We start from the raw sequence: 27,910 nt of genomic DNA on the forward strand, positions 1-27,910 counted from the left end.
AAAAATGGTGTTTATTTGTGGAGATTATTTTACGGAACAAAACGTGTAAGTATCATAAATGTTTGTTTGCCACAGAGCTTATTTTCTGCAATAATCCAAAACCCAATGGAAAAATCCTATTGTCTTTTTGTGGAGGGAACATTGGCGATGCTAACTTCCTGGTTGGCCTACAAAAATACTTCATCCCTCCAGCACTCTATTTAAAAAAAAAGGAGAAATTGCTGCTCAGCTACATTCAGTCATCTTAAAATCACAAGTGATACTGATGCCAGAGACTGGCGGTAGAAATGCGCAGAAACACGTATAAAATGGGTCATTTTTCTACTAAACAAAGACTTCGGGGACAACACGTTCAACAGACCACAAAGGTCTCTAATTAACATCCTTTGGTAAAAAACAGTTTTGCATTTCCTCTGCAACCTCTAGCTAAAGACTGATACTACGTGTGTGTTAATGTACGCTACACATCAATGACATCTGATAAAAAAAAAAAAAAATCTAGATATAAACATCATATTTACAAAGTGTTTGGGCGGTCATAAATTATTGTACTCGATGCACACGGCTGGCAGTCGTACCCAGCAGTCGCCAGAGATGTTGAATATATATTTATATATATATATATTTATATATATATAGTGCCTTACTTTATCACCAATAAGGAAAACATTCACAGGCTGTACACAGCTTGAAGCCAGATTAATCTCACACATTTTAACAGGTACTTGTTCTTACTGCAGAGAGAAACTGAGGTTGTTTGTTTTTATTTCCTGTTGTGGTTCTCAAAAAACTTGTATTTAATGGTTTAGTTTTAGTTATGAAATGCTTAAACCACTTTCTTTTGTTTAAACTGTGAATTGCTCCAAAGAGAAGATGCAGTAAGGAGTGTTTTTCTCTGTATATTCATGTCATGAAAAACAAATCTACATTTAATATAATAATGAGATTTCTGAGCAACACCTGCAAATCTTATATTTCTCATACGTTGCAGGATTTTGTAGCTTAAGCTTGAAAGTTTGGACAAAGTTCCTGAATCAGTTCTGACACATTTTGGCATCTGAATCCAGTAACAGCAGGTGGTAGAAATCTGCGCGAAGCTACTGTGTGTATGAAGTCATCACTGGCAGTTTGTGGTGTGAAGAAGAAGAAGAAGAAGAAGAAGTCACCGCCACTGTTTATCTGTCGACAGAGAGAGACTACAGTGTTCTGTACTTCACCCGGTACTTGTTAACGTTGATATAATGGAGGATCTCGGGGTTGCGGGTGGTGGTGCAGGGCAACAGGCCTTCTCGTCTTTCTCCCATCAGCCACTTGCGGTTGTCGACGGCCATGTCGCTGGACACGTGCTCTTTAGCCCAGGTGTCCAGCCAGGCGTGAAAGCGTCTGTGCAGGCGTGTGTTGACCCGCTCTTGGGACTGAAAAGAGACAACAACCAGAACAACACAGCTCAGCTACTGGGAACCAGTTCAACGTCACAGAAATATGTCGTCTTATTTACTCAGGTAGTATAACATCGTATCCACTGGAGAAAAAGACTTTCCTGCGTCCTTGGTTAGAAAGACAGGCAGAAAATCTTCAGCATTTTTCCTTTGGGGACTCGAGAACGTCACTTTTCTCAAGGCACCAAATATAATGTGTCTTTTGAATTAGGGCAGCAAAATTAATCAAATTTCATTGAAAAAGCAATATGGCCTACTGCAATTTTCGTATTTGTTAAAGGCGAAATGTGTATCAAAATACCATTTAAAATTAAATATTTATTGTGGTGCTGCAGAGATGTCCTGGCCTACACATCATATTCTACAAATATCTTTGTTTGGTACAGATCCCTGCAAATATCACACCATAATCATATTAATGTGTTTTTCAATGAAAATGAGAATAATGATTAAAAAAAATCATCATTCCCTCTAATATCAAAAATCATATCGCATTCTTTTTTCTGTAGCTACTTGCCAATTCTGTATTGATTAGTACATGGACATTTGTGATTATATATATATCTTCTTTTTTTACTCCATTGTTGACCTATCAATTTGTAACCCCACCCTATATCATTTTGCTTAAATACCAATAAAAAATTGATCACAAAAAAAAAAATCATATCGCAATCAAGTCAAAATAATCACAATTAGATATTTTTTTTTAAAAATCGTTGTCTGCCATTGGCCCCTCTTTAGGTGACATCTGGTGGCTACTGAGGTGACCTCAGATCCATCCACATTCACTAGAGGGCATTGTATCACTAAGGGATAAATGCTGACGGGTTCTTGTTTACTATATTAGCTTTAGATATTAGATATTAGATATTAGTTTTAAGAATACAACATACAAACCAATAAAATGATGTATGAAATGTGAGAATCATTTTAAACATAAAACATATCTCGAGGATGATTCAAAGTGGGGGAAAAACACTGAAACAATAATTCACTACCTGAAAATGTATAATAATTTGTAAAGAACAGTTATTATTAGAGCAACCACAAATGCTGGAAAACCTTCAAACATGATAATAAACTCATGATAAGACATCATTTAGCAGGTTTAAATCTGATCCTATGTTTTTGGTGAAAGAAAGAACAAATATATGCCGTCACTACTGGGAATAATGTTCATTGTTATTCATGCATTGCCGATATTCTTCTGTGTATAAAACAGATGGAGTTTTCCGACTTTGCCTCTAATGCTGCAACAGTTGTGCAATTACATTGGCTGTCCTGTTCTAGCCTTTTAACATTACTACACGGCTTTGTTGAATACTCGATTCTGATTGGTCAATCACAGCATTCTATGGTCTGTTATTTCTTTATAACAGATCGTTGCTATGGACGCAGTTCTGATGTCGGACTCCGGCGGACCATTTTCGTGTCAAATTATTGATTTCTTAAGTAAGTAGCCGAGTAATAAGCAGGATATGTACAGCTAGCGGGTCATTGGGCAATGACAGGGCGATGCAGCACTGCACATTATCCCTTACTTGTAAACTCTCAATTTTCCCATTATTCCTAAAATTCTTTGAAGTTAACAAGAAACAAATATTTTCTCACACTGAACAACAACTACTTATATATTATGCTTGTCTTACACATCATTAACACTACGTCATATTTAAAAGGTACAGTGTGTAGGATTTGGCAGCCCTCTAGTGGTGTGGTTCCAGATTGCAACCAACTGAGTACCCCTTTGCTCACTCCTCCCTTTCCAAGTCTGCGGTAACGTGAGCCGCCAAGTGCAAAACCGTGGTAACGGCGTTCGCCTCGCTCAGAGGTCATCCTTACCATAATAAACACTATACTTTAGGAGCAACAGAAGTCAGACGGCGGCTGGCGGTACCACGGTTTAGCACTCCGCGGCTCACAATATCGCAGTTTCACAATCGCATCGGAGAACTACGGAGGCCTTCAGGAAACGTAAAAACGTGAAAGACTCTCTCTAGAGTCAGTATTCTGTTTATCCGTTCTGGGTTACTGTGGAAACATGGCGAAGCAACCTTGCAGACTCTGAGAAGAGGACCCGCTCCCTCTGTAGATATAAACGGCTCATTCTAAGCTTAGTTTCAGGTGATTATACACTAAAGAAAACATAGTTATGAATATTATATTCCATTTCTGCCAATAGATCCCCGAAATGTTACACACTGTTCCTTAACTGAGGGAACATTTTATTTTAGATTTTCTGACATTACTTATCATCCAGTAGCATTAAACCGATAACTATTAATAATAAATTAGGGGCAGACAGAATCTACATCGAGTATATGACTAGTATTTCCTGTGCTTACCTGATGAGCCCGTGTGAGTGCCGTGTGCCTGTACATGTAGTCCTCGGACTTGCAGACGTAGACCATCTTGTAGGAGTTGAGCTTGAACATGCACTCCATCTTCAGCCCACTGTCGCCGTCCTGCGACTTGTCCGACGGGACCTTGTTCATCCTCTCCTGCTGCAGTCGCTCCCATCCTCTCTGGCACTTTCTGATCCGTCTCAAATTCCTGAAAGCCAAAACAGATCGACAACCATGAGTAACACTGACTGGAGTAATCAGAAGAATTTCTCTGGGATCACACATCAAAAACGTTGCATCACGTTTACAGGGAAAGTTCGCACAAATTTCTAAAATCTGTAAAAGTGTTTTATTAACTTGAGTTGTACATGGCACAGTATTTTGTATTTGACTGTTTGCACTGTGCAGTTTTAAAGCCTAAGAGATGTGGTCAGGCACTATACACATGAAATTTGAGAACAGTATAGTCAAATTTGAGAGGACTGTCCCTTTAAACAATTATCTTTAAACCCATGCATTGCAACTCACCGAGTAACCGAATTAGATAGGGAGTCAAATCATTCGAGGGAAATGTGGATCTATAAGAGCAGCAGAGGCAGCAGTCGTGATATTTCTGTACAGTGCACTTCCGTTGCACAGCCACATACTGTAGTTGCAAACATTGGAAATTTGTCCTGATTTTGTGCAGTTAAATAAAAAAATGCAATGATTCACCCCACCTGAATGAAAGTTTTAAATGTGTACTTACCACTGAGGGTTCAGGTGTGCGGGGACTGAAACCATGAAGCATATTTTTGCATTCAGGGCTCCACTTAAAAGACATGACAGTGAGGCCAATTTCAAGTCAAAACTGTTAGAAACAAACACTACAAAATTGCTGCCTGATAGGAAACCAATCCAAAAATATGAGCTTTGATGTGCACATACTTTCACCAACAATGTACAGAGTGTTATGATCATGAGATGAAGACCCAACACAACTGGAAAAGAAACTGCTGGAGAGTTTTTTTTTTTTTTTTTTTTTTACTGCCATTGAAGACTTTTGTGAAGAAGGAAGTCTTTTGACCTCTTGTGCTGCTGATCTCTCATAGATTTGATGAAAAAAAGGGGACAAGATGTGGGTGAGCCCACTGATAAATCATCACCAGATTTATGCAATGGGTTAAATAAGATAAAACTAAGACCAATATTGGTTTTGTGTCTTAAAAAGCCTTTTTTGAAATGTTTATGGTAATGGACAGCCATCTCAAAGAAATAAAAACAAATAAAACTGAAGAAGCACCAAAAAGCAATGACAGACTTTATGTGCAACACTCATCTGGAGCCTCCATGCACAGCTCTGGGGTGTCGGGAAAGAAATACGCCAACATGAACATACAATTTAGACAATCATTTTATTTACAAACCCTACTCCTCTGTACAAGTGTTGCAGATAATGTGCTTGACCAGAGTTTTTAAAAACTTATGAGTGCTAATTTCTGTCAAACCAGTGGAAAAAAAAAACCTCACCCACAACAAAAAGTTGCAACGGGAGTGCACTGTTTCCACTGAAAATTATTACAAACATAACACTGAGTATAACAGACTTAAACAAATGGACATTTGAACATTTACAGTTGCAGTCAAATACAGGACCTTTGATCTGAATACAATCACAAACAAAGGGCATGATCAGGTAGAAAAGGAAACCATGACTGTCCTCTCTCTTAACAAAGTCTCTCAGGTCCTAAACAACAGCTTCAGTCTCTCAAACTCAGGTCAAAGACATCATTAGAAAAATGAAATTAAAATGAAAAAGGTGGAACCCATTTGCTTTGTGCATTCAGTGATGTTTGTTCTTATGTTACACAATGGAAATCATCATTTAAATTCAATACAATGTGAATAATCAAACCAAATGATTCCTTATAGCTGTCTGCTAAGGTGGAAATTCAAAACCCATGATCAAGCCAAAACCATTTTAAAAAACCTTACTATTAATAAATAAAATTCCCATTAAAAAGGAACTGAATCAATGAATAAATAAATTCCATTTTTTCTTTTTAAAAGATGGCCATGTAAAGTGCAATCTTCCGTGTGAGGCAGACGTCAGAAACTGAAAAAGTCACAGCCAATGAGATTCTTTACAAACAGGAGGGCAATTCAGGCACCGCAAGCACTTCACTGTAACTGTGGAGTTACTCTCTTTAATGAACCTTCTCAAACCCTCGCTGTTCGTCCGTTACTAAAAAGGCAGACGCCCAAAAACTTTAGCGATTACAAAGAGCTTCCTAAGTCAGGCTTGTGCAGAAGTGCCACTGTTTCTATCGGTGAAAAATGAGTTGCGTTTGGCAGCTGGTTTGGCTTGTCAACAGTGGAGTGGCTGCTCGGCTGACTAGAGCCTCAGGACAGAAAGTATGCAGACAAGAGGGACACATGGCTGGGGCCTCACCTGGGGAGGAACACCGGCTTCTGGGACAGGTGCTCACGCAGTTCCGGGGACGCAGAATCTGAGTTCAGGTATCTGCCCACGTAGTCGGACCACCTCTGTGGAGGACAGAGCAGAAGAAAAAAACATGTATTAAATATACAGAAGCATACAGACAAGACGTACTTTTGATCCTTCTACTAAACCAGACTAGTGGTTATGGGAATGTTATGGAATATTAGGGTTGAAAATTATAGTAGAGGTCGACCGATAGTGGATTTTTAAAGGCCGCTATAATAACGATAGTTTGGAGCAGGAAAGAGTCAATTAATCGGACGATATCTTCTTCACTTCTGCAACAGCCTAGTCAGCTACTTTTGCATATGATGATTTTAATAGATTAGTTTATTGTCACTACAAATTTAATAATTCGTAAGAGAACATCCTGAAGTGTGATTTTGGTGCATTACATCATTGGAAAATGTTCTATTTATTTGCAATGGGCGATGTGCTGTTCTGTGGCTTACAGTATGACTGGCAGGATGACTTCTGTTGCATGTCCCGTTACGTTGTTAAATGCCATTTTACAAACCAATAATGTTGGTGCATATTTCCAAGGTAAAGAGGATCCTAAAGTTTGTGATTTAATTTAATTAATAGATGGTTACCTGACTGGATTATTTGGAAGAGAGAACGCCAAACTGGTAGAATAAGCAAGTTAAAGTAGCAGTGAATGATTTATTTTCCTCCATGTCTGCCCGTCTTGTATTGTGTTTTGCGTTCTATATTCGAGATAACTTTTTTTCTCCCCCGTCTACCTTGACTTTGTGTATGGATGTATCCTCCATGGAAAACGGTGGTGTACGTCCCTATGTGACTGGTAGTGGCTGTGCAGCCATCGGCTACCATCAGAGCCCAGTTCCACCAATAACGATAGTTTGTAAAATGTCCTATCGGCGCTGATTAATCGGATAGGACGTCTACCTCTGAATTATAGATTAACTCACAATACAATACCGTTTAGAGCACCACAAATAAATAAAATTGACCAACATAAGCTTAACAAATAACAGTACAAACTATACTGTAGAATAACAGGATCCTTCAAAATGAACGCCTTTAATTAAACTGAAAGACATGCGTTGCAGCGCTATGCTGTCCATCTCAGTCGAGAACAAAGAAATGTCTGGCTGAGTCCATCCTGAGTCATATCATGGAAATGAGCCAAGAGCCGTCGTCGCCGTTGCTTATGTCAGAGTGAAATACATACGAGGCTCGTGCTGAAAGGGCTGAGAGGAAGCTTCCCCAGGCTGCATTACGCACGGGATTAAAGCCGAGCACTACCGGGATCGACAGTGCGTATTACACGGAGACAACAGCCTCAAAACGCTGCGGTTCAAAGGGAGAGGGCCCACAAAGGTGAATTTGAGGTAAGTCTACGCTCGCACACACAGATGGATGAGGAGAGGAGACCCGTAGTACGGACACAGCAGCCTCAAAACGCCGTTGCAGTCATATTTATTTATTTTACTTTGCTTTTAAGTAACCTAATCTATATGCTAATACAGATTGTGAGAGTTACTGCACACCTGCATTTCTCGAAGGGTATGAATAAAGTATTTATCTGAAAAAGACTTAATAGCGATTAAATTTGTGCTTTGTTGTGTAAACTGACTAATCGTTTCCACACCAATATCCACTGATGTCAATTTTGGGAGGACAAAATATTAGAAAACACATTACGATATAATGCAAACAATTCAACATCACCATTAACTCCAGCCTCAAAAAAATATTCATAGCGGTCAGATTTATTGCAGGGCTGTTGTACCAGATAACAACAAATAAACTGACGACTTAGTGTATGAATTGTACTTGAATATTGAAAGAGTCGTACCTCTGCCTCGGCCGGCTCATCAGAGTTCTCCTCGTCTGTGTCCAGCAGCTCCATGGCCAGACTGACGGTTCCTCGGCTCTTTACAAACATCAACTAAACAAAACAGAATCACAGGAAATCACTTATAAACAACATGTTCAAAGTAGTTTAAACTACGATACCATCATCATTACTCTCTGGGCTTGTGGTACCTTGAAGGAGTTCTCATCCGACATCAGCTGCTCTGCTTTGCGCTGGTAGGTCCCCTCTGCTGTGGCCCTGGATGTCTGCGTGGACAGGGTGCCCCCCGTGGCTTTATTGGCACTTTCGCTCAGGTACATGTCCGTTACACGCGCACATACATCATCAGTGACGAGGTGCTGGAGCTGTGAAAAGCAACAGGTTTAGTATGCAGCAGCTACAAAAACTTGAGCTTGTTATGATAAAGCCCCATCAGTGCAGAGGTTAATATTTAGGTTATTATTATTAGGGATGTCACGATAACAGAAATTTAGTAGTCGACACCAATACCAGTGAAATTTCATGATTCTCAATACCAATTCGCTACTGGGGTAAAAAACAAAAGTAAAACAATAAATCCCATGTACTTCAACATACACTTATTACTGTTTGCATACTGGTTTTTGTTAGGAAATTAAACAGGATATAATTCACTCTCTATTATCTATTTTATATTGCTGTGAAAAGATCTCCTTCAAACAACTGGATTTATTCAAATTTCTCGCCAAAAACTACATTTTACAAGATTAGATTTGAACACATCATGATAACGTTAGAATTGACCTTCGCCCAATATCTGATCACCAATACCATTCGCCTGAACGCATCATAATGTAAATCAATGCACCTCCCTTGTTGAAATCGGCAGGATGAGAGCTAGTTAACGTTAGCTGTTAGCAGCCGGTAAGCAGCACAGTCCTGCACGGAGCAAACAGCTAACGTTAACTAGCTCTCATCCTGCCGATTTCAACTTTGTTGTTTGCAATGTAAAAACAACAACAAAGGGAAAGAAACAGGGTGGACTCCCTGGGCGTTTACTGCGTCCCAAACACATTTTCTATCGTCCCCGGGACGACGGGATGCCATTAACGCCTTTACACACCAGGGGCGTGACGGATAAACGGCACGTAAATGCAAAATACTTCCCCGTGAATATTAAATGTCAAGAGCTTTTATTGAGAAAGGTAAGAATGGAAGGAGTGGATCTGGTCTGCGCTGCCTTTGTCAAGGTTGAAAGGAGTAATACATTTTGCTGTCCTTGTTTGGACTGCGGAGACTCCGTGTTGTCGTTTCATAGGTGCAAGTCAACCCATTCCGCACAACATAATTGGATGGCTCATTGGCCACGTAATATCCACGTTCTGACAAAAAACAACAGTTCTAAAAAAAAATAGATTGATGTGTGAATTAATGGCACGAAAAAAACGCCATCGGTGTGAAACGGCCTTTAGTCTTGAGCCCAGAGGGCACCTACGGTACCTGCAGTACTGTAGAAAAACGAGTACGTCATGTTTTCAGAACTTTGGCATCGACTTGGTACCGAATTACTCGTGACATCCCTTATTATTATTAGCATTGTTATTTGCACACACATTAATTAATAATATTTGAATTTGAATTGAACTATATACAGTTAAGAAGTTAGAAGTCTAGACTCTTTTTGTGCAACATAAATCAAATCATATGATGTAATCTTGAATGTGCTGACCTGCCGGACGATGCTCTGGATGAGTTTGTCCATGGTGAAGGCAATGTAGGCATGGATAGTAAACATTTCCCTCACGGAGTCCTCGTAGTGAGTCGGCTCCATGTTTCCATCCAAAAGATTACGCACCATTTCCAGAAACACCGAGTAATAGTCCTCTACGTCAACATCCACTGCAGGTAGAAAAGAGTAAATGTGTTGAGTTATACGGTGATAAATCACAAAGTATGATACAGCATGGTTGTGTAGAGGAAAACTTCAAGATTAAAACTTCCACCACTTGTTTTCTCACTTACTTGGCTCCTTCATCTTCAGCTGGATTGCTGGATTTTCATTTTTCTCCCTTTTGAGCCCCAACACTTCTCTTTCCCACTCTCGTTCACGGGCATCCTCCTCAATCTGCTTCTCAGCTTGGCCGTAGATCCGCAGCAAACGAGAGCAGAGGATGTGGTGCAGACGAAGGAAGATGTACCAGTAGTTGTTCACAAAGAACATATTATAAGCATCATCTGTGCCCCGCAGCTTCTGAGCCGCCGTGTTGCTGAAGAGCAGCTTGGATTTTGACGGGCTGCTGCCCGGCAGGCCGTTATGCTTCTTGGGGCCATCTGGATCCATCTCCATGTCTTCTTCCTCCTCCTCTTCTTCCTCCTCCTCAACATCAGAGAGCTCGCCTCGCCGCGCAAACAGCAGGTCGGGGATGAAGTGGTGGATGATCTGTTTGATCTTGTACTTGTCTTCTTTCTGGATGCCCACCTGTCTCTTGACGTGGTGGATGATGAGGGCGGCGGCGTCCTCCAGGATTTGGCTGTCGTCATAGGTCTGGGTCATGTGTGGGCCGCTCGGTGGCGGTGTGGCAGTTTCCTCGGATGCTCGCTCCTGGCGCTACAGGACACAGACAGTAGAGTAGATTGAGCTGAATTGTGAGGTGTATTTCTCTTATTAGACGGTAGCATTCTGCATGTACAAGTCCCACTTACAGCTTCAACAAATAAATCAAACTACTGCATCAAAGGCACCACCAACCATCAATAACAATGAGCCATTACTTCTTTTCTTTTCTTCATGTTTACTTACGTCATCATACAGCATCTCAATCTCATTGAGTAAGGTCTTTGAACGCAACACTTTGGTGTCATTCTGCTTGAAGTTGATGCCTTGGTGGTCGAGTGACTTCAGGTAATACTTTTCATTCTGCTCCCGCCAGATTTTGTTGAAGCCTCTCTGGGCTTCTCTCCACTCCTCCTCCTTCATTTTTAATCTGAAACAGGGACAGAAAAAAGTGATGAACAAATCTTAAGGTGAGACACCCCCGGGAAAAAACATCGTTTTTTTATGCACAGGTGGTCAATTTTGAGATTTTGGGCCATTTTTCTTCCATACCATGTCTTCTTTCAGACTAGTGGAAAGAAATCATCCAAAATACACATTTAGGGGTTTATTTTTCTCCTAAATTCGCCAAAAGTTAGCATTAGATAATCATTTGAATATTTAAACACAACATTTCAGAAAACTTGTAATATTGTAAATAATTGTCTTAATGTAAGTAATCAACTGGGGACGTTTCATGGTGAGATCTATCAGTTAATTTTTTACCCTAGTCACCTGTAGTGTCTTCAAAATATATGGAATTTTACAAACCATATCTTTAAAGACCGTTTTCTCAAAATGAGGTGTTTGTCATAGTCTGAGCCAGAAATCTCCACTTCAGTAGCACTTACATACACCAAACTTCCCAGTTTCATTCCTACCTTTTTGAAGGTTTTTACAGAGGAGTTTGTTCATATATCATTCATATTCTGATTTATAGAACATTTTATTCCTAAAAACACAGCAAAAATAGATTTTTTTATGGCTGTTGACAGTATTTCCTGATTTATGGAGTGATAGAAAGAGATATTCAACATTCCCTCTGTAAAAACCTTTGACTAATGTTAATAAAATGAGACAAAAAGGAGAGATAACTGGTTGCTCTGTATACTCAACCATAAGGCAAAAACGTGTCGACCACTGTAGACCTTCGTCGGGGCTTTCAACAATCCAACAAGGCTGATCTGGCCTCACCTGTGTGGTATCAATAACTAGGAGGCAATCACGCATTGATCCACGTAATACTAACAACAAAATATCATGAAGAAATAACACAGAAAAAAGTAATTTATATACATCATCAATGAAAAGTAGTCCTTGGTTTAGTACTAGGTAATGTCTTTTTTGACCATATAGGTAAGGTCATCTCCGCTTTGTCTGTTTGTTGAAAGCCCTGACGAAGACCTACAGTTGTTGAAACATTTTTTTTAATGATTTAGCCACTATGATAAAGGCTTTTTAATATATTTCCTTCCTCGTTTGCCACTTGTTTTAATATTTTAGAGATTTTACAGATTTCTGTTCAGGAAAAGTATGCAAATTAGCACATATTTAATAAGATAATGCCTCTCTGCATATCTAAACATACAATTTCAGAAAACTTGTGATACAAAAAATAATTGTAATCAACCGGGGAAGTTTGATGGTGATATCTATTACTTGAAAATTGTAACCTTTCACCTGGGGTTTCTCCCTGTTATTAAATCAAATATCATAAATTATGAACAGCTGTTAAGCCCTAATCAAAGGCAGAAAAGTAATTAAAATCAGACTATTAACCTTTTCAGCACTATGGGGACAGACACAGCTGGGTTCTTCTTGAGTCCGTCAATGATGTCGTTGGCCTTGTCTCCGTATATCCTCTGGATAGCTTTGCGGTGAATGACCTCTGAGGAGCCGCCCATCGTGTTGTCCAGCTTGAAGCGCAGCTGCTCCTCAGCCGACATGCGAGACATCCTCCGCTGCACCGTCTCCAGGGCTCGTATCGTGGCAAGGTTGGCTTCCAACACGACATCCAGCTGAAGGGGTGCAATCACAGTGAAATTATTGACACGTGTTTACCCATGTCTGATTATGACTGGTGGTGTCAGCAGCAAGGTTTTCATTAGATGTCTGAAAGGCTTTTGACTCCTGAGCAAAGTGCATCATGGAGAGAAAGTGCTGAACACATTCTTATAACCACACAAGAACCTACAGTTTTTACTCTGGAGTGTGAGTGGACGGAGTTTTCCTCACCTCAAAGCGCTCATCCTCACATCTGTAAATGTGCTCCTCATATTGAGTCTTCTTGGAGCTCACAAACGTAGAATCCTCAGACCACGATGGAAACGACACCCACGTGTCATTCAGAACCTGCAAGAGGACAAATGTCCATTTAAGGAAAGCATTTCTTAAGTCAGGCACAAACATCACAAAACACAAAACGTTGGAAAATAGGTCATTAAAATCAAAGCGTGTAGGTTTGATATTGAAGCCCATTCAATCAAACTTGAAAATACTTTACAGTTCATTCAGAATATGAACTGCACTTTATATAAATGAAGCAATACTATGTAATGAACACACCGTTTGTAACATAATATATTTAGAAGATTGCCTTGTTTTCTTGATGAAACACTCGGTCAAACAATCCATTAGTCTTCATCATCTTTAGTTGAATCCCTACTTTGTTTAATTACCAAATAGGTTATTTATTGTTGGCTACAGGCTTGCCACGGTAGTCGTTGTTACATGGTGTTTCGGGCATACACCAATCATATTACTTGCACACCTCCACCACCATCATTACGCTTTTTAATTTTTTTTTAAATGAAACTCATTTAGTTCCTTTTTCAGTATCATATTCATTAAACAAAACAATAATTTGTAAAATACTAAGCATGATATCAATACTTAGTCGGACGACGGACACTACAATTATAAACTGAAAGCATGTACTTCGTACTGCAGAATCACTGTACAGAATAGCAGGAGTCAGACTGCACTCAGCCCATGACGAGTAAAAAGAGTTGAGAGACAAGATGACGGCGGAGGATTTGGTGTCAAAGTACATATTTGGCAATATTTCAGATTTAAACCCAGTGCTATAAGGGAATCTGATAACGTTAACGAGGTAAACTGTAAACTTTGTCTGATGAGGGTGGCAGCATCTGGAGGTAACACCTCTAATCTATACAGACACCTTTAAGCGCACCACAAGAGTGAGGCCGCCAAAATGGACCCTGCAGCGAAAGCTCGACTTGAGAGGCCAGACACAACGCCATCCAACATTAGAGATCAAAGTAAGTGCTCTAGAGATATTGAGTTATTGATATTGTTAAGTGTCTGGCAGATGTTTATCTAAAATGCATCATCTCCGACTCCTGAGGCTGTTGTCCAAGCTTAAATACATTGATACTGTCGTACGTACTGTAGCAGCCCTGTGGGAGAGAATAAACAGGTTATTATGTACCTTTAATAAGCGGACTTCCTTCAATGACTTACCTCTCTGCACAGCGGCGTCCTTCCCGTGCATTTGGGCTGCGTGTAGCTCTTGGGCAGTGCTCTATAGCTGGACCCCAGCCTCTTGCAGGAAGCGTAGTCAATCTCCATGGCGATGCCCTCTGTTGCACGCTCCTTGGGTAAACTCTCTGTGTGGCTTGACTCCCCGTGAATGGACTCTCGGTAGCCCAGGAAGTTCTTAAACCATGTAAAAAGCTCCGGGAATTTTCTGTCAATCATAATACAATGTACGTTAAATAAACAATTAGTAGTGAAACTGCAGCCTGGTGGCTGACAGATATTGTGTAACATTGGTAGTAGATATTTTTCAGTGATAAAAGTATTAAATATGATGTACATGGATGTTGAAACAGATATTGTGTACATTTTGTTTTTTATTATTTATATTTTGTTTCATCTTGAGATGCACCGATTGCAATTTTCCTAGCCGATTAGGATTTTGGCAGATTTTCTTTATTTTTTATGAACTATAATTGACAGCATACATAAACATTACTGTAACTTTTCTTTAAAGGAAAATTCAATTAAAACTATGTACTTATGCATCTATTGATTAATACAAAACAATTTATGAATCAGTATCTATTTACAAGAATGTAAAGGTGTGTGTGTATTATATTATATTATATTAATTCCCACTCCTGTGGCGAGCGAGGTCCTCCAGCTTTGATTACTTTGAGCAGCATTGGGAACGAATTACAGTAAATCTGAGAGGCACAAAATCGCCTATTTCTGAGACTTAAACTTAAACTGAAAATAGTCAGATTCCGGTCACCAGCCGATCGATCGGTGCATCTCTAGTTTTATCTTATTGTATTGTATAGAAAATCAATACCATTAAAATACAAATCTGACAGGTGCAACAAGGGCATGATGTTATATCAGAAAAAAACAACAACAAAAAAACATCCCATCACATAATACTGAATAAAGTGTTTTAGTATGGTGTTATCATTTAGCTACAATGCAAAACAGTACAGTTATAGAGGCAACTCACCCAAGAAATGGGATGACTAACTGGACCAGCTCGGCACGAGAGATCACTTCCTGGTTGAAAATGTGAAGACACCGCAGGAAGTTGTCGTACGCCTCAGAGCTCCGCAGTGCCTTCTTCACCTGTTCAAGTGTTTTCAGTGACGACAAAAATAAAATGAATTAACAAACTTTCCCCTGAAAGTAATCATATCATTAATATTTTGGTCATCATCTTGTTATTGCAGGACTTTATATAAAAAAATAATGGTACTGAATATAAGAATGCCGACCTTCTCGAAGAACATAGTTTCAGTGCTGGTGCTGTGTTTGCTGACATCAGTCAGGCCATGGTCCTTCCCCAATATCTTGGGCTTTTTCTGAAACGGTATAAAGACATGACCAAATTATGATTGTTGCAGGCTCTCAAAAATGTTTTATTTTGAAAATGGTAAATCTTATTACAGAAGAGAATGTTATCATTCTGGGGTTTGGGTAGATTTAAATACACCCCGTTGAAAGTTTATCAGGTAAACGTAGCTAAAACTAATAAAACAGCCCTACAATAAATCCAACTCTCATGATGGTTCTAATGAAACTGTTTAAGTGCTGATTCAATTGAAGGCTGTAGTTTGGTGTAGATGCTATTTAACTGTCTTTGTGAGGTGTTTCTAATATTGAGTCTACCTACCCTCATTAATATAAATTGGAGACAAATTGCCTTTGCAGCATACCGACATTTCTGACATCTACAATCAGGGATGCAAACTCATCAAGGGTGAAAAATGTGACAAAATGATTTTTTTTTTTTTTTTTTTTTTATATACATATCAGCTTTAAAATGTGGACTTACGGTTGATTTTAGCATGAGGATATAGGGAAAACTCACCCTAGAATTCATGTAATCTTACTGCTACAAAAGTAATGTAAGGGCAACATCAGTTGAGGGCAATTAAAAATAATAATAGTAATAATAATAACCCCAACATCAAAACAGCGCTTTTTATGAAGGTGACAAGTTTGCACCCCTGTATAATATAGCAGATATGGCTGTCCTCGACCAAAGAAAGTCCACTAATCAATCAGTTGATTTAATGAACAGATCTGTAAAACTGAATTTCTCTAAAAAGAATCACACAAAAGCACCAATTTAAATCTGGTGTTTACCAGAGATTCTCATAAGTTTCTTGGAAACAAGTCATTCAGCATAAAAAAAAAGACTAATCAACGAAAGAAATCTTAGTTGACTAAGACCAAAACGACAAATTAGTCGACTAATTGACTAAAAGGTGGCAGCTGAATACAAGAAGAGCGTCAGCATGTAGAGTGGTGTGTACCTTGACAGGCGGTGTGGGTCCAACTCCAGCAGGTCTCCTGATTGGTAGGCCGTTCTGGCTCAGTCTCTGTTTGCTGTTCATTAAAGGTCTCTTTACTGTACCGCCATGATCGTTACGCACCGAGTCGGCCCTGTCTGGGGTGACCTTGCCCAGCAGCTGAGAAGAGCATTACATATTACAAAAAATGAACAGGAAACATCAAAGAAAATGTGTGTTGTTTCAGTAACATTTCATCAATAGTTAACTGAAGACTGAACCCTTTTAATAAAAAGACTGTTGCCACCAACCATACCGGTTTAATAGAGTCCAGTTATAATGGCCGATGCTGTAGGAGTGCATTCACAGAGACTCACCATCGAGCTGTTTGCATCTGGCAGGAACTGTCCAAACTCTGAGAGAAGGTCCTCCTGGTTCTTGAAGAGTCTTGCCACCTGAGTGTAGACCTCCTGCTCAGTCAGTGCTGGGGTGTAGTTGCCTCCTGCTTCTTTAGCATTTCGTTGTTCCTTCTAGAAAATTAAGCATTTAAAAAAAGAGGTGGTGAGATTCCCACTGGGTGCATCCCCCTGGGTACCAACCAGAGCATGGGAGTGGAGTAGAGATGTCCATAATTAACCGTTTACCGACATTAAGCATTTTAACCTACGTTCACAGCTATAACGCCACCAACAACCTCACACTCACCGCCAACGCACACACACACAAAAGGTCTGTTGGAAACTCGCTAAAGTTACGCAGACTGCGTGTGCGGCGGCGAGCACGGAGCCTCTGGCAATGCTAGAGTTGCTAACGTAGCACAAATACACACACTGTTTGTTGAACACTCGCTAAAGTTATGCAGGGCAGACAAAGTATCGTTACGCCGGGCAGACACACAGCTGACAACCTGCTAAACTAAACTAAATGTGCGGTGGAGACTTTTACTGGGAAAGTGGCTGCATGAGCATCCCTAGAGTGGAGCATAAAGATTTTGGATGGAGCGCAAAGCGGCTTTATTTAAAAGTTGGAGCATCGCTCCGGTACCGCTCACACCATGAGTTTGCATGCCAGAGCGAGTCCGACCCAGAATGTAGGCCTATTATATGTTAGGGATGTCCTGATCCGACCTCAAAGATCGGTATCAGGGCCAATCAAGGCGTTTTTTTAACTGATCGGTATCAGCTATACAGACAACATTAAAGGATTCAATTCGCGATCGGGGGCAAAAAAACTCGATCGGGACATCCCTACTGTGTATAGTGCAAGGCAGCTCCAGAACGTTGTAAAGTCCAAAACTCTACATTTATTGAAAAAAGACAGATGTAATCGTTTCCAAAATTCACAACATGTTTTTATCTAACGAATTATTCTGCTTTATTCCATATTTGTTGGCGTTTAGCCTTTCAAAACCAACATTTTCACTGTGGTCAAACAACTGTTTGGTCTCCCACTCGCCGCACACAAAAGAAGCGTCTGTATTAACAGGGCGGTCCAGAAGCGATCAAACAAAACTGTTGAGTTATATTCATTAAAGTAAGTTATTTTAATAAAAAAAGACTAGTTCATTCAATACGATAAATCACTTTATTCAAATTGAGGATTTTATTTCAGGATTTATTTTAGGGGTCATAAACCTCAAAAGAAGCTTTGAATGTAAAAAAAATTACATTCAGTACAGTCCTAATTAACATACAGAACAGCTTGTTTCTTTTTCTAGAACAAGTGGTGAGCGATTTGAGTGGAGCGGCCTTGAGGGAATGAACAGCTCTGTGAGTGAGGAGCGGAAATTCTCACTGCTCCACTCCGCTCACATGCTCTGGTACCAACAGCCCTGTATATGCTACATTGCCTGAATATTCTTTTACTGATGTGTATTTTCTCACCTGGTATGTGTGAAGGATTTCCAGGAAGGCTTTGTAGATGTCTGGCTGACCCTGGAAGCGGTTCTTGATCTTGTTGACATAATTTATAGCGTGGTTGAACTCCACAGGCTGGTTGTTCTGGAGAGGCGGCCCACCGGACGGCGTGCTGCTCACGGGAGTGTGGGACTGAACCGAAGGTGAGCGTGGTGAGGCGTAAGATGGGATGGATGGGTTGGGCTGGCTGGTGGGTGTGTGGGCTGGAGACTGAATTGGCTTATGGGATTGACAGAGAAGAGCACAAGCATGTCATTACAGTCATCAAGCAAACATTCAGTTTGGTGTGCAAAACACTCAATTCAGTAGACCAGTATCAAAGCATGTGTTCTACCTTGCTGGTTTTATTTGGAGTCGGTTGGGTGGGGGTGGGTGGGACGGTGGTGGTGGTGGTGGTGGTGTTGGTGGTAGTGTGCGGGCCAGCCTGTGGCAGACTCTGGTGCTGGTTGTGGCTCGCAGGTTGGCTGGACGCTCCAACCATAGGTATATTCTGAACAGAGATACCATGAGGGGTGATGTAGTGGATCTGACCCGGCGTGGTCACATTGACTAGATCGTTGGTTTGAACCTCAATCTTATATCCGGGTGGCAAGAAAGTGTTAAAACCCATAATGAGGTCTGGATGGCCCTTGAAGAGCTGGGACACACGGTTGATGACTCCAGGAGTGTCAATGCTGTAGTAACAGAATGAATGATAGTAGTTTAGTATCTGATTCATCATCATCATCAAGTGGGTCCACAGATATTGTTCTGCATGTTAAAACTTAGAAACAATAGAAGAGTAGATTCAACTTTGTTGTCTACAAAATGCAGTTTAGCATAAAGCAGCAAAGTATGAACAGAATGAACAGTAATATATAGGATAAATATAGAATGTGGAATAAACGGTAAGGTGAAAATATGAATATGCTACATACAGTATGAAACATGTGCAGCAATTACATTATGTAGTGCAGGTTTAAAAGGTCCAGTGTGTAGGATCTAGTGGTATCTCGCGGCGAAGTGAGGAGATGGCAACCAACTGAAGCCTCTCATGTGTGCGAGTTGTGAAGCAAGAGAGAGAGAGCGGCGGTAATGGGAGCGAGTCACGTTATCGACTCCGGCCCAAGCAGGAAAAGTTAACAGTGTTTGGTTTGTCCGTTCTGGGCTACTGTGGAAACATGACGGAGCAACATAGAGGACTCCCTGAAGAGGTCCCGCTCCCTATGTAGATATAAACGGCTCATTCTAAGCCAACGAAAACACGACGACTCTTATTGTCAGGTGATACACTAAAGAAAACATACTTATTAATATTATATTCCATTTCTGCCAATAGATCCCCTTAATTGTTACACACTGGTCCTTTAAGTATGGGAAAGCTTATAGTAAGAAATGATATACAAAACAAAGATTTGGAAGAATGATGTGAATAAGGTGTATACATTATAGATCCGGTATGTACAGTATAGACCAGGGGTCTCCAACAAGTGTGCAAGCCATTTCTGAGTGGCTTGCTAAAAGTTTAAAAAATATGCACAGAAATTTGATAACACAAAGTCTCTTTGTAAACCTGTTGATATTCACAGACATCCCGCCCCCTTCTGACCGAAAATGATTATTTGCATTTTCAGCTGTCAATGAAAGGCGTTACATCAGTGACGCTGTAATATTAGGTGATGTTAGCAGACTAGCAAGCACACAGCAGATTTGAGAATGACTGCAGAAAACAGCCAGGCCAATAAAAGGCAAAGAAATATACTATTTTAATAAGAAAAGGGGTAGGGAAGGGATTTTATTTTCTTCACTGCAAACATGTCAGTCGGTAAAAGATGTAAACTTGAGCGCCACTTCACCAAAGTCCGCGACAAATTTTTCATGGGACTTTCCGGCAGGTAGCGGTCTACGAACAGAGAAGGTAAAAGAGCTGAAAACAACGCTTAAAAGACGACAGTCTCCGTTTACCAAACTGACGAAGAAGGCAAGCACAGCAACAGAGTCTTAGTTTAGTGGGTCACAACCTGACGCAAAAAGCCCTTTGCATATGGCGGGATTGTAATAAAGGCAACGACTGCGGTGGCTGAAACGTTATTAAAGGACCATGAAAGTAAGGCAGAAATTATGTCTGCTATTGGCTATGAACAACTTGGTGCAATGAGTAGCTCTCGGCTAATTTCATTTTGTCGAATTAGCTCAAAGAGGAAAAAACGCTGGAGACCCCTGGTATAGACAGTGGTATAAATATGAATATGTTATGGTGAAAATTATCAGTAGTTTGGGGTAGAAAAGAAATACTATTTATGAATTTTCTCAAAATGTTGAGGGAAATGGCACTAAAATTAGTACTCACCTCTGTGACTTGAACTCTTTCATAATGTCAAGGAAATCATTATAAACTTGTGGCTGATTCCCAAACTGCAGCTTCACTTGATCCAGATAGGACAAGGCATCTTCAACCTACAAAGTAAAGAATCAACAATTATTGACAGATTCTCCCCCTTAAAAATAACCACTGAATGTAGAACAAAAATTAATATAGAAACAGAAAAAAATAGAAATTCATTATAATATGTCAAAACACTTAGTACATGTGGCTGTTTCTTAGTTTACATGGGTGGATATATTTTACAGTTTGTATACTTGTCCATGTAGAGGTACCTTCAGTCGCTGGAACTGCTGTCCTTGGGCTGAAGTCATGGGTGAAGGGGGATGAACGTGACCTTGGACCAATGCAGGGCCCTGGGACTGAACTGCCAGGCCGTGTGCGTGGGGACCAACATGAGGTGCAGTATTGTTATGTCCATGTCCGTGTCCATGTCCACTTGTGCTCTGAGGCATCGTAGGCACCTTTTAGGAAGAAATTACTAGAATTTTAGGATCCATAAATCTTAAAGATAACCATGTCTTTAGTGGTGTTACAAAAAGTCTTGCACATATTATTACAATTAAGGCGTTTACACACTGGGAACGTTTTCTTTCGTGCAATTAATTGGCATGTCAATATATCTTTTTGAACAGTTGTTTTTGTAACGAGTACTTTCACACAAAGCGTGAAAATTACGCAATTAAAAAAAGGCGTATTTTTTTGCCGGAACAAGGTTGATTTTCTGAGCTTTCGCACTGGGAGTAAAGGCACCAACCAATCAAGTTGTGCTGAATGGGTTGAGTTGCGCTTAGATTTATAAAACAACAACACGGAGGCTCCGTAGTCTGAACCAAGACAGACCAGATCTACTTCTTCTGTTCTTACCTTTAACAATAAAAGCCTCCAATATAACATTTGCAGGCGACTATTTCAAATTTTCGTGTTGTTTATTCGTCACGCCCCACAGTGCGTAATGGTCTTTACACTGAATTAAAGGCTCTATTGAAAACATCACCTACTTTTTAATAAATATTCAGTTCAGATGTTGCTCCTTTGAGAGAAGCCATATGAAACAGGCAGCCAATCAATCATACAGCACTGTTATTTTTTGTTTCATTCAATAAGCTCAAGTTTAAAATGGTCCGTAAAGACAAAGTTTGAAAAAAAAAAAGGATACATAAAATTGCATAAAATTGTATCGATTCACGGACGTCAAGTATCAATCTTTTATTATATTAATCTCTTAACAATCCAACGGTATTGTCTTTCAGAGGTTGTAGCAGGCTCAGTATAAAAGCTAGAGTTAAGATAAACCCAATAATTGGTACCAACCATGTCATGTTAGCTTGTCGGGAAGAATGCCAAATAACGCTCTAAACTTGCGCTATATTCTGGCGAGGAAAAAATGGCATGGCTATTTTCAAAGAGGTGCCTTGGCCTCTGACCTCAAGATATCTGAATGAAAACTCTGAGATGAACTGTATCTTATTAGATAAAATAGATGTTGACAAACTACATAATTTGCAGTTGACAAAAGGTAATAAAACCGCAATACTAACGTAATACGCATATCATCAAACAGTATGTTTAAAATCGCAGTAAGATATCGTGATAATATCGTATTGTGGGGGCTCTGGTGATTCCCTCCCCTAGTATGAGTGCTCTAGATATCATATAGAGCACCTTTAATCTAAGACCCAACTGTACATAACAGTAGATCCGGCTCTGGAGGCTGTTGTCAAAGTCGAATACATTGATGCCATCATACCTGGTAGCCTTGGGGCAGAGAATACTGAATGCCGGTGGATGGCTGCATGTTGTCTGCAGCTGCCTCTATCACAGTAGGGGCCGGGGCGAGGGCCCGGTGCTGGAAGCTGTCTGCAATGCCTTGAACTGGGGGACGACGTGTTTGCTGTTGCTGGGGCGCAAATATTGGTTCCTGGTCCTCCACACGCCTCTTCATTGTATACGCATACTCAAAGGGGCTAAAGTGGACAAAGACAGACGGACAGTAAACAGGCTGTTGAGTTTTAATCTGTCTGAACAAACAAATTATTCAAAGAATCCTTCAAGAATGTGCAGTCTACTCATACTTCTTTAGCGGTAAGAGAGAGACAGAAAGAATCAGATATAGACAGTAATACTTCTATAAATCAACATAAATGCAAAGAGGTGAGCATGTTCAGAGTAAAGTACATCAGGCACGTATCAAGGACTGTACAAACCGAACCGTGGACTTGTTGAATCGTTGCACCACTATTAAATACAGGACTGCTAATTATTTGATGAGGTGCCAGAGACATAGAAGAGGCAATTATCTAAACATAGGCCTACTTGACCATTAAGTAGACTGCCTTATTTTGTGTATAAAATCATTGTTATGGCTTCATATGATATAGAAATATCATTCATTACTATCAATCTAATTATATATTTTGGAGTTCAAACACATTGGAAATGGTTGTTTTTCTTCTCTCTAATGTGCAAACCAAACCAAACCGTGACCCAAAAACTGCAATATTAACCGAACTGTGGGCTTGTTAAACCGTTGCATCACTAATGTCCAGTATCAAAACTATACCTACACAAATTTTATTTCCTAGCAAGTTACTTCACAGTCATTTGAGACATGCCAGTAGTCCTTGTGAGTTTGTCTGCACACTTTCTGATATTCTAAATGCAATCCAAACAGAATTCGGATTATAAGACTAGATGACAATAAATGCACATATTTATCAAGTTTTTCTTGATTAAAAAAATTAGCTCATTAAAAGGGTGGGATGGTGATTGTAACCTTTTTTTTTTTTTTTTTTTAAACTCATGCTTGTAACTGCAATAGGTGCTCTTAATGTTTTTATCATGACCAATGATAATATACACATCTAGAAACATTATTTGGATGGTTATCATATAGTTGCCACTGATAATTATAATATCTTGTTAAATGGTTAATAAATATGTCGTAAAGCATCTATAAACATTATTTGAATAGATAGTTAATACTTTGTCAATGGTTAATAATTGGTTTCTGGTCCATCTGTCTATTTAATGTTTATAGATGTTTTACAAACAATTTCTTAATGGTTTACATTTGGTAATCACTAACAAATAGCTAAGATAGTATGTTAAATGTTATAATGTGTGCAACAATAAACTGATAATAAATACTTTACTAATGTAATCAGAATGTAATTGTTGTCGTCTATCGGCTATGATACAATATATAATTTATAAACTAATTATTAAATATAAACTAATGATAAAATAACAAATTATAGCATTACTAATAATCTTTAAACATTAATTAACATTTCGTTTTTTGTTACCTGTAAAATAACTATGAATTAAGTTTAATTAAATCTCAGTTTACCATTTATAAATGATGGTTATTATAAAGTGTTACCGATTCAACTCTATGGTCATTCTGGAAGCAGTGAAAGATGTTTCAGTATGATACAATCCAATAAAACTGTCACACAGGTTCTTAACGGCAGAAATGATCATGACAACTGTAAAAGGTTAACAACTAACTTAAGAGTCAGGCTTTAACCAGAGGCTCTAGTTTACAACTATAGATTGTAAAAGTTGTGTGTTTGAAAAATGTGACCGGTCTAGTCTGTGTACATAGTTTGGCTAAACAGTCTCAGTCTGCTGGATAAATGAACGCTGCAGCCACCCACGGTTGGAAATTAGTACAAGCCAAATGCTGGTAAAATATGCACGTGGCTGCTAGATTTGCTTCACACACCAGCCAAAGAAAACAATGGTAATCTATTGTTTGGCTGCTAGATTTTGTTATCCACAAGACAATTTTATATTTCCAACCCTGCAGCCACCACAGTGATATTTTCAATCCGAGTAATTATCTTAATTTCAATCTTTATTTGCACTAAATTTACACTTGGAAATGATGAACGAGATTCCTACATTTACAAATTAAAATAAAATCCACAAAATGCAAATTACTAACAAAGAAAAATAAAATCAGGGGAAAACAAAAGGCGGAAACTTAGTACATCAAAACAAAGGCTGTGAGGAAACTATTAGACAAACTTATTGTCCATGAGTGTCCCTAAATAGACGTGCCATCATCGTTCAGCAGAATGGCTGTTGCAGCCAGTTAGGGACCGTCTTTCAAGTTATAGGCATACTGTACGTGTAAAGGGATCCTTTGTCCTGCTATTAAGATGCAATGAAGTTAAATAAATAAATAATTTAACTTAGGCTTGGGCATTATATCGATATTGCGATATGAGACTAGATAGATAGACTTAGATTTTGGATATCGTATTATGCCGTTAAGTGTTGTCTTTTCCTGGTTTTAAAGGCTGCATTACAGTAAATTGATGCCATTTTCTGAACTTACCCGACTGTTCCAGTTGTTCTTTTATTTGCTTTTACCAATGTAGTCATTATATCCTCATTACTGATATCAAATAATTCATTGTGTAAATCATTTGTGCAAGCACCAGTAATCAACCCTACAATATTTTAGCAATATCGATATCAATGTATTTGATAAAAAAATATTGTGATATTTTATTTTCCCCATATCACCCAGCCCTAATTTAATCATTAGATATAATGATTAATGAACATATAATTTGCAAGATGTCCACAATTCCTTAACTTAACAGTACTGTAATGGAACTAATGTTGAACAGACACAGCCCATTCATTTCTACCATCAATTATCCTAAATGGTTCTTATTCTATAACTTGATACCATTGAAGGCTGTGAGGAAATTGTTAGACAAACTTATTGTCCATGAGTGTCCATAAATAGACGTGCCATCATCATTCAGCAGAATGGCTGTTGCAGCCAGTTAGGGACCGTCTTTCAAGTAATAGGGTATATGTGTAAAGGGATCCTTTGTCCTGCTATTAAGATGCAATGAAGTTACCAGATTATTAAACTTAATAGTTAAATACCACAAATATATATACACACATATACATATATAGATATAGATACACACACACACAGTTTCAAACTTTGCACTATTGTATGTCCCCCATTATCGACATAATAGTAAAATGTATAATAATACATAATAATAACATGATTTCATAACACAATTAGATGAAAACAAATAATTAAATAATTACTAATTCTTCAGGGGGTTGAAACAGGAAAATACAGAGTTATATCCACTGTCAAACTGTCGGTGATATAAAAATACATATATACCTTATACAAAACATAAATTAATATTGTGTGTTTTATATCTTTTTATATGATGTCCTTGTTTTATGATCTTTTTATAAATGTAAAGTGTCTTTGAGTTTTTAGAAAAGCGCTATATAAATAAAATGTATTATTATTATTATTATAAATGCCATGCAAACATTTTAAAGAAAATAACACCCAATTTGACAAATTCAAACAGCCAATTTGCCGATTGCATAAGAACAAAAAAGATGTTTAGCCTCTGTCTTAACATGCACACACAGAGAGTAAAGTAATTTGTGGACGGTCCCTAAGCAGACGTCATTGCAGTCGGTGAGCGGTAGAGCCGACATTGTGCCTCGCTGCTCTGCATCACCAGTACCGCTGAGCGTGTACGGGCTTCAGTCGCCGAGATCGAGTCTGTCGCACATCCAGCTTCACATTTTCTTCACCGAAACGCGAAGCAAACGCGACAGACAGTAAAAGATGGCGAAATTAGTCGAAAAAAGGCTAACATTTAGCCGCCAGCCGACACTTTTACAGGCGTGTAGGCGCTGCCTCTCTCTCCCTCTCTCTCTCTCTCCTCCCCTCCCCCTCTCCGCCAAACACCGAGCTTAACGCCAGCCCGTTGTCGGTGAGATGACCGCTTTCGCTTGTCTGATGGCTGACGCTGCTGGCTCTCCTCCTCCTAGCTCCAACTTATGTGTCAAAGCGAGCTAACCTGCAGATTAAAGACTAGTTGTGAGACAAGAAGCAGCAGCGAGTGGTCGGTTCGTCTCTCTCGGGTCGTCCTCAGTATAAATGTGACTCTTACTAAAACACACATCCAGATGATCTGAACGTGGAGGAGAAAACAGCCACGCTTCATCGCAGCTGACAGCGCGACAACACAGTCAGCTGTTTAGTTTATAACACACCGGTACACCGGGGAGTTGAATAAAGTCACACAGTGTGTAGCTCACTATAGATCAGCTACCAGCTCTGCTGCTGCTAGCTGCTTATGTCAGGAAGAACCAGCTAACACGAGCTAACACGTAGCGTCTCCTGCGTTAGCGGGTAGCGTCGCGTTAACGGCTGTTGTGAGAGAAGTTCGACAGAAAACGGCTTCACAGCCAGTACCGCTGGTTGCCCCAGTAACAAACACCTAAAACCATTCAGTAGAAACACACACAGCAGGAAGAAGCGGACAACATAATGCATGTTGTCAGCTCAGCGTTAGCATGTCGGCTAATTCATGGTCGCCGCTCTTAGCTTCCTAGCTCCAGTTAGCCTCACTAGCCTCACTAGCTTGACTAACTCCTCGGCGCTGCTAGGTAACGGAGCCGCTGCTGAACCCCCGCATGCTATTCTGCTGGAAGACGGAAGATAAGCCAACATGTGAAGCAGCGGGTGTTACATCTCTCTCTGCTCTGCTCGGCAAGGTTATATAGCAGCTAGCTGACATGCTAGGTTAGCACAACAACCAACCCCCCCATCAATGCAGCGAGCTATCGGCTGCTAACAGGCTAATGCTAGTAGTCAACTCACCTCGCAGGACTCAGCCACCAGCAGCGATCAGACTCGCACCACAGCACCAGTAAACCACACCTGTAACACCGCTACGAGCACGTTCACCCGGCCGGGACACAAAGTGAACTTCTGACAAAGTGAGATGTCAAATAGATGAGATTGTCCGTGGAGGCTACGTCGCTAACAACAGTGTATGTATGAAGCGGTGTTCCCTGAACAGAGAGGCGGGTCTAAGTTGAAGGCGGGCTAGTCTCCTCCCAGTCTCAGCCGGGATTGGTCACATCTACCAGGATGAAAACAAATACAGTCAGGGCAGCGAGCCAGTAGCTCTGGTTAAAGGCGTCTGCTTTACTTTATGCTCATGCCAAGTGCAGGTTTATCTGCACCCAAAGCCTCCATTATTGTACATTATAGGTGGATGTTAATGTTAATTTCAACAGATATAGATCTATGCTACTTGGAGATAACTTTATAAAAAGGTATGCATTATGAATTAAAGTACATGCCAGGTCTTAAAGCTGCAGT

General features: G+C 39.7%; 1 protein-coding gene across 1 annotated transcript; it reads right to left on the reverse strand.

The window, feature by feature from the left end:
• Positions 1–94: 94 nt before the first annotated feature.
• On the reverse strand, positions 95–27,886 carry LOC119475791 (paired amphipathic helix protein Sin3a-like). Its single transcript, XM_037748839.1, has 21 exons — positions 27,404–27,886; positions 22,475–22,691; positions 21,000–21,188; positions 20,692–20,798; positions 18,697–19,036; positions 18,330–18,581; positions 16,824–16,976; positions 16,471–16,626; positions 15,427–15,513; positions 15,159–15,277; positions 14,144–14,369; positions 12,896–13,012; positions 12,440–12,678; positions 10,868–11,051; positions 10,090–10,675; positions 9,797–9,966; positions 8,280–8,453; positions 8,089–8,181; positions 6,216–6,310; positions 3,785–3,992; positions 95–1,415 (listed from the first exon to the last, which is right to left on the reverse strand). Exons 2-21 carry the CDS (start codon positions 22,667–22,669, stop codon positions 1,197–1,199), a joined length of 3,909 nt encoding a protein of 1,302 aa, XP_037604767.1. The 5' UTR covers positions 22,670–22,691; positions 27,404–27,886; the 3' UTR covers positions 95–1,196.
• Positions 27,887–27,910: the final 24 nt, after the last annotated feature.

This window comes from Sebastes umbrosus, chromosome 2, assembly GCF_015220745.1.
Source record: "Sebastes umbrosus isolate fSebUmb1 chromosome 2, fSebUmb1.pri, whole genome shotgun sequence".
NCBI classification, from domain to species: Eukaryota; Metazoa; Chordata; class Actinopteri; order Perciformes; family Sebastidae; genus Sebastes; species Sebastes umbrosus.

Coding starts and splice junctions, on each gene's coding strand:
- LOC119475791 (XM_037748839.1), bottom strand. CDS start 22,669: ATGAAGAGGCGTGTGGAGGACCAGGAACCAATATTTGCGCCCCAGCAA. Junction 10,676..10,867: donor TTGAGATGCTGTATGATGAC/GTAAGTAAACAT, acceptor TGTGTCCTGTAG/CGCCAGGAGCGAGCATCCGA. Junction 3,993..6,215: donor AAGCCGGTGTTCCTCCCCAG/GTGAGGCCCCAG, acceptor TTTGGCTTTCAG/GAATTTGAGACGGATCAGAA.